The following is an 11,464-nucleotide window of genomic DNA, read 5'->3' on the forward strand; positions in this document are numbered from 1 at the left end:
AAACGAGGCCCCGGCTCTTCGGTGGCCGGGCGAGCAGCCTCGGGCCGATTACATTTCAATCGATGCCCTTCCTGAAGTTGGGCGGGGTGGCGGCGCCTGGCCGCGGCGTTCTTTGTAGACGCAGCTGGCGCCGGGGCTGCCCGCCGCCCTCGGCTCACCTGCACATGATCTCGTGGGTCAGCAGCACACGGCACATCTCCGGGTTCTTGTCCTGGCCCTCGTAGACGATGGCCTGCAAAGGGGACAAGTAGAGGCCAGGGTTACGCTGCGCCACCGGCTTTGGCGCCAAATCGCCCCTGGCACTGCAGGCCTCACGGGCGGCAGGTGGGGGGCAGGCGGGAGGGCGTCGCGCCCCAGCCGGCCACCTTCCTGACTGGTCCCACCAGGAGCGGGGAAAGGCCACGCCACCTCGAGACTTCCTCCCTTGGGCACCCCCTCCCCGCGCCCCTGGCCTGCACCATGCCTCAGCTGGCTAGGGCTGCAGGGAGGGCAGAGGAGGCCGAGGCCGAGCCCAACCGACAACCAGACCCTTTGGTTGCCCTCGCCACTCCCAACCCGGTCTTCCTGCGGAGGTCTACCCTGAGTTCTAATCTGCATATTAGAAAAATCCGATCAGAACGCTCTGCAACTACAGAAGTGGGGAGGTCCGCGGGCGCAGAGGCAGCTCGTTTCGCTCCGAGAGCCGCGCCTGTCTTGCCTAGCGCGCGGCGAAAGCCTCCAGCCGCTCCCCACCTCCGAGCCCAGCGCGCGTCCGGGCGCCCGCACCTGGGGGCTGCGGCCTAGGCTGCGCGCCGCGGGCTTCCCCGCGGGCAAGAGGCCGGGTGCTGCCTCCGCACGAGGTCGCGCCGGGCCGGTCCAGGAGTACCCGGCTCCCCGCAGGAGGGCCGGGCAGCGCAGCCACGTGCTCCTCGCCGGATGATATTTGCAAAGAAAGTGCTAATGGCCAATCTGGTGTTTATTTTGAAACTGCTAACAATGATTTTTCTCGGGTAAAAAGGCGCACGCTCGGATGGGTTTTGAGCAGAGGCTCTGCCAGATGGTGCGAAGCCCTAGGTGCGCTCACGGAGGAGCCCAGCCCGGCTCCACCGCCGGAACACAGGCCCCGCCGCCCACGCAGCAGCCCGCCCGGCCCGGCCTCCACCGCCTGACTAGCAGAGGCAGAAGAGGAGAAAAGGCCACTGGGGGAGGGGCAGGAGGCGGGGGCCCGGAGCTGCAAATTCTCCGCGGAAACCTCCAAGAAGGGGGAGGGTTGCCCTGTCTCCAGTTCCCGCCCCCCACCCTGGAAATTACTCCCAACCTCTTCGGGCACTTTGGACACTTTCCTCCACTTCCAGGCAGACAAAGCCCTTTCTTAGGATGCCCGGGGCTGTCCTCCCGGGAAGAGGGAAGGGTCCCTGCGAGCCTCTCTCCACTAGCTTCACGCACGCCCGCTCACTTGGACCTACAGAAGTGATGGGTGTCACAGCAGGCCAACGAGCGCCTGGGGCGGCCAGGCGCGTGGCCTCATCGGGCACCACCACGCTGAGAGAATGACTTGTCTTCCGATGGATCCCCGTATTTATATTTGATTTATTTTTTATTTTGTAGCACAAACAGAAATCCATAAACTGTCGGTTCAGCGCCATTGACTCTTTGATCAGTTACTGGGCTATTTCTTTCCTTTTTCCCCCCATCTCTGTCAGTGAGAGGAGATTAAATGCCTTTATTTTGTGCACTGTTTATACCGCAAAGGTACAAGGCTAAATGAACAATAAACGTGTACTCAAAAAGAAGCCTCTCCTCAATGCAGAGCAGAGAAACTTAGCACTGTCTGCTTAAACCTCCTAATGAGACTACCGCGATTTCCAAAAACATTCAGCCCTGTATACAAAGGAAATAAAAGCAGCCTGACAAACAGCAGCGAGTTCCAGAGGCTTCTCTGAATCGAGTGAAATAATCACTGAAGGACACCGCAGTGTCTTTGTCAGAAAGACTGGGTTTTACCTGTCAGATCTGTTTTACTCTACGAGAAAACCACACAGTTTTACCGCTGCAGCCATTCATACCTAACACCCCTAGGTTGCCTAGGTAAGGACAAACTTTTTTCAAGGGAAATGAAACACACAAACTAATTGCACGGAGAGGGTGGAAAGCATGTGTGCTGGGCTCCAGGAAGCACCCAGGGGCTCTTTTCTACTTGGCTCACAATTCTTAAAGTTAGCATCAAACATGAAGCAGCTACTTTCATTTGTAAGCAGGAAGTCCAGCTTACAAGTATATTCAAAATCAATCTGTGCCGAGTGAATTTAATTTACAAATTGGACCTGTCCCCCAACACTCTAAGAAAATGGGGAAAAAAGCCTTTAAAAACAACAAAAACAACACACCATCCAGTACAAAACCAGCAGCCAGACACTGCACAATGTCAAAAAGCAACGGAGCGCTTTTCTGCACTTAATCACATTACTGATAGCCAATAGTTATCATCGGAAAAGTTGACCAAGACAGGTTAAATAATTTAATAAGGAACTGCTTGTAATTATGTTATTTACAAGGAATGACAGAGGGTGGGAGAGGGAGCAGAGCAGTGGACGGGTTTGAGTGACCCCTGGAGCTCAGAGTTTGAATTATGGAGATGGGGGGCTGAGAGGTGAAGATGGGCTAGAGGAGAACAAGGTGACTTTTCACCCCAACACATTTAACTTTTAAATCTAAATAAACGTCTCCTGTTACTAGACCATCACACTGGAAAGGAGAAAAAAATGAACTAATCAAGCCCAACTAGATGAGCTTTGGAAAAGAGTTAGTTGCCTTTGTTAGAGGGGAAAAAAATCAATGAAATGATTCCAAGCAGAAAGAGAAACATTTAAAAATAAACAAGGAGGGATCTTGAAAATTTTCTGTCAAATATTAATTACCATAATTAATTAAGACAGAATTTGATTCCAATCACAAGTCGTTTAATAAAGCATATATGTGCTGTTCTAATGACAACAAACTATTTTACCAATCGCTTCATTTATTCCAATAAATATGAAATTCTCATTAGCATGTCAAGGAAGCTAAATGAAAAACAAATACAGGAGATCCATTTGTCAGTCCTCTCTCTCCCAACCCAAGAACGACCCCAGCGCAGCAGCAAAAACGAGTGCAGAGGCGTAAACTTTCTCACCTGTTTGGTCATTGAATCTATGAGGCGAACATACAGATCCTGCTCTGTTCTGACTCCTGCAAAAAACAGAGAGAAATTCTCAACAAGGTTTTAGCGCTGCAACTGGGGAAGAAGGACACGGAGGCCACAGGAAATCGGTGCCTCAGGACTGCTGCCTCCGAGATACAGCAAACATACGCTATCCTTTCCAGAGGGAGAAAGGGAACCCCAATCACTTCTCACTTTATTTTTCTTTTCTTAAGAGCTTTAGGACTCTTAGAGTTTGCATTTGAAGATGCACTTTTCACTTTATTTTTTTTCTTAAGAGCCCTAGGACTCTTAGAGTTTGCATTTGAAGCTGCAAGAAATTTGCCTGGCTGCGAGCAGGCCTGCTTGCAGGGCTTGTGGGCCCAGGTGGTCATTTATTTTTAGTGTGTGTGTGGGGGGGAAGCACCTAATAGAAACTGAGTGAGAGTTCCAACTCTTTCCAATACCTCTCGAGAATTTTTTTTAAAAAACGTGCGCAGGAAGTAAGTTATGCGCCGTCTACAGACCTACCCCCATCCCAATAATTAACATTAATTTGCAAAATTGAAAAAAGTCACTTAAAAGTGATGTTCTGCTGGAGCCTATATCGATCCCCTTTTTACTTTCTACTTCAAGCCCCACCGGTTAATCATGTGAAGTGCCATCGACTTATCGATCGTTTATGTTTTGTTTTCCTTCTATGCCATGAGAAGATTTCGTGTTTACATCCATGTCATTTTAATCTCAAAATCTTTATGTTCTGTAGCCATCGCGGGAAGGGAGCGCCAGTGCGCAGGGCGAGGGGGCAGGAAGCAGGCAGCGGGTACTCACCGTTACTGTACAGTAGCTGGAGCTTATAGTGGATGCCGTTGTTAGTTTTCTCGTTGTTTGGCTCCTGAAAGCAACGATAAATAATTGCATTTAGTGTGGTGGTGTCAGGCGTGGCCACCGCGCTCGGTCCCCCTCCACGACCGAGGCCCCTCGGCCTCACACAGGGCAGGCAGGATTCCTCGCTCGGAGTAGTGCGGTGATGTCACTTTCCTGCTGGAAGCCTAGCGTTCTCCTCGCCCGGAGTGAGTCCGAGGGCGCAGAGAAGTTGCCCGGCCCTCGGCATGGCCCGGGCGGCCGCACGTGGCAGCGGCGGCGGGGTCGCCTGGCGGAGCGGTCCCACCGCCGAGGGGGCACTCCAGGCCCCGTGCGCGGGCACCGCCTGCCTCCCATTTCTAGAGAGAGGGAGGGTGTGATTATGTGTGCACTTACTTTCTCTTTCTCCACAAAGTCCACAAAAGCGGTCCTTTCAATCTCCACCGGCTGCCCCTGCCTGTCGTAGAGCGCCAGCACGAAGTGGAAGAAATTGGATTTCCGGAGGTTGGAAGGTGGCTGCTTCTCGAAGTGCGCCCGCGCCAGCCCCACGCCACTGCGGGAGGAAAGAGACAGCGGCCCGGTGAGGAGCGTGGCGCCGGCTGGCCGCGGGGGCCGGGCCGGGTCGGGGCCGGGGCGCGCGGGGGCGGCCGGTACGTACCTCTGGGCTGCCGTGTTGGCGTCCACCACGCCCGCCGTGTGCATCCAGGAGCGCACCGGGTTCATGCCGCTGCCCAGCGGCTCCTCCTTCATGGTCGTCCCCCCGCGCGGAATATTCTCCTGAATCCCAAACATGAAAACTGCTGGCGGCGGCCGCAGCTCCCGGCCGAAAGCGCTTCCTCGCCCTGCTCGGAGCCTGCGGTCCGGCCCGCCGCCGGCTTCAGCCCGTCCCGGGCAGGCGCGACATACACCAGCGGCCGGGCGCTCCGGACAGCCGGGGGCGCGGAGATGGCGACACCGGCTGCGGCGGCGCGGCGCTTCGGTAGAGCAGGACCGGTGGCCGCGGTGGCGTTGTTGTTGTTGTTGTTTGCAGGCGCGCTCAACGTGGTGTCATCCTAGCCAGGCGGCGTCCGCGGCTGCAGGACACTGCGGGATCGCCCGCTTCTGGCGCGGCCCGCCTGCTCCAAAGACAAATAAACGGGGCAGTGAGTGCCTCGGCGCAGTCCCGGGCGCAGGCGGGGCGCGGCGGGGCCTGGAGCGGCGCGCGCAGCGGACGGAGGCGCACAAAACTCAGCCCTCTCTCCCCGAGGAATGGACCCTTTCCCGGGAGCCAAAACTCGAAGCCCCCGGGAGCGGCGCTGTCAGAGGGTGACGTCGGGGGGCGGCGCCTGCGCCATATATGGGAGCGGCCGCCCCTCGCCGCGCCCCTCGCCGCCACCGAGCTCGCCGACTGACTGCCTGACGGCGCCGCGAGCCGGCCCGAGCCCCGCGAGCCCCGCGAGCCCCGCCACTGCCGAGCGCCGCTGCTGCCTCCGCCTCCCCCGGCCACGCGCCGCAGCTCCTCCAGCCCAACCTCAGCCAAGGAAGTTACTAGCCTCCCAAATAAATCCTGAGAAGAAACAAACGCAGCCAGTGCACAATGCGGTTTGGACCCCTAATACCTCCCCGCAAAACCAGCCACACTGTCAAAACACACTGGGCCCAAAGGAGGGGTGTGTGCGCGCGCAAGGCGCCCTAAGTAGCCCGAATGCATGCAATAAATGCAAAGGGCTGCAACTCACCCTGGGGCGTCCCAAAGGGAAATGTGGGAAGTATTTGGCCGACCTCTGAAGGTGACTACAGAGTTGGGGCGGACCACGAATTAGGGGGAGGGGGTAATGGTGTCTGCGGCTTCCCCGCTAAGGCGGGATGCGCAGTTCAGCCTGATTTCTAAGCAAACCTAAGGCTGCTGCGGGGCTGGTATGACCCCGTCTGAGCCCTGCCAGGCGCCCCTTGCTTCCTACCCCGGCGGAGGCAGCCGAGGGCTGGGCCGGGGATCCACGTCGGAGGCAGGTTCTGCCAGATGCTCCCTCTCGCCGGGTGGCGGCGGGAGTCCCGAGTCTCCGGGTTCTCCTCAGGCGCAGCGAGTGACAAAGAAGGCTCGGGCCTCTGGGCCGACGGGAAGAGCGTTCGGCCACCCCGGCGACACAGACCTAGTGTCCGGCCACGCGACCTGCGAGGTAGCCAAACCTGCTTGGCGCCAACCGCTTTAAAAGCTGAGTGGACGCCGCAGGCGCCTGTGCCCTGCCCTCCTCGGAGCCGCCGGGCCCCGAGAGAGTTCGCGACTCGCGGTTTCCCGACCTGGTTTCGAGGAATCCGTGGGATAGCCAGGTGCCGGCAACGCGTGGGTCCCGCGGCCCAGTTCCTGCGGCTGGGACTCAGGAGCCCAGGCGCGCAACCAGCCCAAAGGATGTCTGCGCGAGGCGAAGCAGAGACCCAAGGGACGACCAGGAGCTAGCTGTCCCGGGCACTTTCCTGCCGAGAGAAATCAGGTCCTTCTGATTTAAAAAAAAAAAAAAAGGTTTCAGGATGCAAGTGTCGTAGGGCAGCCTCTTCCCGCCAGGCCTGGGGAAGCACTCCCCTTTTTTTGTGAATTGGCAGTGTGTGTACGTTAATATTTTAATTAATCGGGAAAATCGAAGTCCGATTTACGTTATCTGGGGACCCCCACACGCCTCTTGGAAGGGGTGAGAGAAAAGATGTGCTGGAAAGCAATCTATTTTGCTGGTGTTGGGGGTTAATGACTATTGCCAAAGATAAGTGAATTATCAAAGCTGTTGCGCCAGTCCCATCTCAAAATCCATTACGGGGCTGGCCGTCTAATTAAATACGTAAGTATAATAAAATCATATTTTATGACTATTTGAGGGTAATGAGATTAGTCTTTAGAAGCGATCGCCACATATTAAAGATGCCACTGTCTATAGAATGTTAATAACCTTAAATCAAAGTGTATGGAAACTATTCACGATAAATTAAAAGAAAATTTCTGTATTCCTAATAAGCCCAGGCTTTCCACTCACACCATACCGGTGTGTAGGAGGGAACACTTTCTCTGTGGAGAAACAACACAGAATAAAGTTGGCCATCAGTGGAAGGTGCGGTTGAGAAATGCTTTGTCTCTGCATGTTTAGAAGCTTCAGGGCTCACGCAGGGCCAGCGGCCCACGAGTGTTATTGTCAGAATATGCAAAGTGCCTTTTAGGGAAAGATGAAGTTGGAAATAGGAAACAAAGCTTCTTTTGTAGCACACTTCCTAAAATGTCCAGCCTGGGCTGGAGATGCCCCTTCCTTGAGCTAAGGAAAGTATCATGCTTAAAATCATTTACAGTATCTTTAATTCAGATTACACGCGCCAAAGCGATTTAAATCTGATTACCAAATTAGAAGGTTTAAAAACAAATCCTTCTAAATCTGATACTGTTGACTAAAGAGGGAAAAAAAAGTTCTATAAGCCCATCGCATAAGGTAACGATCCTGCCCCAGAAAGAAAAGGGGTTTTAAACCTTTTTGACAACAAATGCAGCTGCCCCACTATTTTGGACGATATTAAGCGAAAATGAATGCAAATCTGTGTTCAGCAGCCATCTGGCCCGAAATGGGGGAATCAGCTGCTCTCACAACAGGCTCGGAGGCTGAATCCATTTCAGCTCATTTTCTAGATCATCTGGTCCCGCACCCAAAGCGTGGAAAATACGGTCTTTATCATTCACCAACTTTATCTTTTTTGTCACTCCACTGCTGGCTCCCGATCTGTGGGCACAAGGACTCTCCGGCCGGTCTGGGTCTCCATCCTGGCCTGCTGCAGAGGGGCCTAGAAGGCAACCCCCAGCCCCCACGCCACTCCCAGATTTTCTATTTGATAGGGAGCTAGATACAGAGCGCCCAGCCCGGAGATGGGGGAGGGGACTGCGGGTCAATTCCTTAGTGCCCTTAAAGATGCTGGGAGCAGGTCCCTGCGGCCGCCAACTCCCCCGGGAGCCCCGCCCCGCCTCTCCCCCTTTCTGGGGAACGTTGGGCGCGGGCAACCCTGGAGTGGGGAGCAGAGGGAGGAACCGGCTGGTACTTTGGAAGTTGCTCAGGCCAGCGGCGGCGGGCGATCTAACCTCCTCGCCCAGAGCGCTCCCAGGGGCCAGACGGGCGTCTAGGGGCCGGGCCGGGTGGAACCTGACCTTTGCTGGAGACCCTGCGGGCCACGACGGCGATGGCGACCGCTTCGGGCCCCGCGCCCAACGCGATTTGCACGGGTGGCCTTCGCACTGCCACCGCCGCCTCCTCCTAGGAGGGTGGGAAGTATTCCTTTTGTGCGGATTTACGGGGAGAGGCTTCAATGAGCCCCCTCACATTTGCATTTAAATAGCGGCATCAAGCGCTTCGCGTGCCACACACCAGTGGGCTCCCAGATGTCAAGCCGGAGTCAGTCAGATGGCCAGTGCCCAGCTGTCCTCCCCACGTCGTGCCGGAGCATGCAGTGACCTTAAAGAGACAGAGCCCGCCGCCCCTGGCGCCCGGCTCCGGGAGTGGCGTTCGGAGCGCAGGGCGCATTGCTGAGGCAACGCTGGCGCCGCTGACGCGCGGCAACACTCAAAGCCTGGTGTAGCGGTCCAACCTCCCAAGGGCCGCAACCAGGCCCACCGGCATCCCTGTTCAGCCACCCAGGGCCCTGTGCCCCGGCGGTCGCACGCGCCTGGGCTCTCCGCCTGCTCACTCGCCGAAGGAGGGCTGTTCAGCGCCTGCCAAGAGTGCCTCCCCCCAACACACACACACACACACACACACACACACACACACACACACCCCTCCAGTCCCAGGCCCTCCAGTCCTGTGTGATGCTAAGCCTAGACACAGGGAGCTGGGCTCATATCGGCCTCTGAGCCCCCTACCAGAAACTTCGGCCAAGTTGGGGTCCCGGGACGCGAGGTCCGCCGCAGAGCCGGAGCCGGCCCAGGGTCCAGTACACACTGAGAATGCCCCTTTCTTGCTGCAGAGTCTAGAGCGCCCGCTAACCTCCCTTCCATCCTCCCAAGAAGTAGTAAACTTCATTTCTAGCGTGGAGAAGCCTCAGCCGGGAGTTTCCTGGAAGGGCAGCCCCCCTGGAGTACCAGAGAATGCGCGGGTTTGGCCAGGCATGGCGTCCTCAGAGGGCCATGGCCACAGGCCCAGGCCGCCTGCCCATGTCACACTAGCGTTCAGGAAAGGATGAGAGCCAGTACACCAGACGTCCGAGGTTTGCGTCCCGCCGCCAGCGCTGAGTTGCAGGCGCGGCCCGCCCCCCACGTCCTCTGCGCCCCGGGGTCACGCTCAGACCGACTGGGCGGCCCAGCCTCCAACCTTGTTCAGGCTCAGAGCGCAAGCAGGGGTAGGGAAGGAACTTGAAAAGGTAAAGGCAGACTGACTCTGAGTCCCGAGGAGATCGGAGGGGTTGGGGGGACAAGCGCCTAGAAAATGTCAGGAGCTGTGGAACAGGGAGGTATTACCACACACTGGTAAGCCGTCTCTGCTAGTAGGAGCCGCGGCCTGAGTTCGCCCGGGTCGCTGTTTTGTACCGCAGGGTCACACTGGCCCGTAGGCCAGGGAAGCAGGGGACTCAAGGGCTCCTTGCACAGCCACCCCGGACTTGAAATGCGCGCAAAGGGGAGCTGGCCAGGTTCGGGGGAGTTTTCTGAGCTCAAAGAGCTCGCCTTCGCTCTTTCCGCGAGGAAACGGAAGCTGCGGGGCCCTCAAAAGGCATCTGGTGACAGAACCCTAACCAGGCCGTGCGCCCCGCCTGCCCTTGAAGGAAAATAACTGGGCACCTGGCCCCTGGCACACGGCGTACATAAACCGGCACCTCTCCCCTGTGCTAAAAGGCTGGAAGCCCAGCTTGAGTTCATTGGTAAAAAAGCGAAATCCGAAGGGTCTCAGGCTCCTGATTTCTGCACCGCTCCCCCCCCATATTTATTCTATATAGTTAAGGTCTTGAAGCTAGACCCCCGAGTACCGAAGAAAGCTCAATTCTCCAAATGAGAGCGTGCAAACGCTTCCTGCCAAGGCGGCCAAGTTTGACAAACAGCGCCTCCTGGGGTGGGGAGAGTGGAGTGCCGCCGAGCAGCCCCGAGCCGTGCCCGGAGTCCCACCCTCCCGGGGGGCAGGTGGCTGCTCCTTCTCTTGCCGGACCCCAGCACCTGGGTCCCGGCTCCTGCGCGTCCAGCGCTCCTAGGCCTCGCGGAACCCATAACAACCCCAGGGACAAGTAGAAACTGCCACGCGCCGCCTAGTCCTAACTGCTGCCCACGTGCGTGTTTCCAAGAGTTGGGTCGCGCTGGGCACCCGGCACCAGGCCCGGGCGCTGAGCGCTACGCGCAAGCCCGAGCAAGAGTGAAATGTATGCTTCAAGGGAGTGGCCCCGCAGGAAGGAAACGGACATGACCGTGAACTTGCTCAACCACTTCCCTGGAAAACTCAGGGCTCTTCAAGTGGGGGTGAAAACGCCAGGGGCGCCTCGGCTCCTGCAGCGTAAGAAATTAGAAGGGAAACGGTTAACTGTCTCTTGTCCTTACTTTTCTGAGGTTCCTTTGGTCACCTGGGCTGACCCACTGTTCTGAGTCAGCCTTGGGGGCTCTTTAGCCATAGCAAGAGTCCCAAATCAAACACAGGCGAGCCTGGACTTTTCTCAACGCACATTACAACCTAAAAGATTGCTTCTCCGCAAAAATGTTCAGGAGGAGCAACCAAGCTGGGAAAAGACAGCTGGCGCGTGATAGGGTCCCGCGGACCTGAAAAAGCTCCGCTGTTTAGAAACGAGATGGGATTTCCCAAACTGCGTTCAGCGGCGCCCCGAAGACGATAGGTTACGATATGCCAGAATCGCACTTGGGATGCCGATTCTGCGCCGCCTGCCCCCACCAGTTTGCAAAGCAAACTTTCCCCAGAGAAGTTTCTAGATCGAACGGCGCGCAAAGTGCGCCAATCAACACTTAAACAGACCCAAACTGTACAAACACGGATCGATCAGATAATTTCAAATATTATAATTGGCTTTAATTAAACACACTGCGTTCTAATTAACTCTGAAATTTTAGCATGCTTTGGGACACTGGTGTCTGATTTGATATTGTCAGTCCAGATGTCCTAATAAAATTCAATCCTCCACTCAAGACTTCAATATTCACTAAGAACAAAATGCAAATTAAATGTAAAACCTAAAGTATCGCCAAAGGTATAATCAAGAAAGGTGTCTCAAAACTTCTCACTTTTTATTACGCAGTAGTTTAAAAATGCAGATTACATCCTAACAAGACCTCTCCAGCACACCATAAATCTTAACTCTTTCCTGGACGGGACTAGAGTGCCATCCCACTGGCGTGAAAGGAAAGAAAGGGAGCAACCAGATTCCAGGATAGATATTCTCATGTGGAAGTCAAAGACCCGCAAAAGTTTGCCAGTGAAATTCCACTATGAAACACCAGTTTGCCAACACGGGTCAAGG

General features: G+C 55.9%; 1 protein-coding gene across 10 annotated transcripts in view; it reads right to left on the minus strand.

The window, feature by feature from the left end:
• Ebf3 (early B-cell factor 3) overlaps nucleotides 1-6,022 on the minus strand; it is a 121,889-nt gene extending 115,867 nt beyond the window's left edge. For 9 of the 10 annotated variants that reach the window (XM_013503109.1, XM_013503107.1, XM_013503104.1 and 6 more), the window contains exons 1-5: nucleotides 4,680-5,277; nucleotides 4,418-4,574; nucleotides 3,989-4,052; nucleotides 3,152-3,207; nucleotides 159-232 (exon numbers count right to left, since the gene is read on the minus strand). In XM_013503109.1, the coding sequence (XP_013358563.1) occupies nucleotides 159-232; nucleotides 3,152-3,207; nucleotides 3,989-4,052; nucleotides 4,418-4,574; nucleotides 4,680-4,813 (485 nt within the window). In that variant the 5' untranslated portion in view covers nucleotides 4,814-5,277. Of the gene's footprint in view, nucleotides 1-158; nucleotides 233-3,151; nucleotides 3,208-3,988; nucleotides 4,053-4,417; nucleotides 4,575-4,679; nucleotides 5,278-5,961 lie in introns of those variants that run through there. The other variant, XM_013503102.1, reaches the window with a different exon arrangement.
• Between the last annotated feature and the right edge of the window lie 5,442 nt (nucleotides 6,023-11,464).

This window comes from Chinchilla lanigera, unplaced genomic scaffold (genome assembly GCF_000276665.1).
Source record: "Chinchilla lanigera isolate Chin_1 unplaced genomic scaffold, ChiLan1.0 scaffold00076, whole genome shotgun sequence".
Lineage (NCBI taxonomy): Eukaryota > Metazoa > Chordata > Mammalia > Rodentia > Chinchillidae > Chinchilla > Chinchilla lanigera.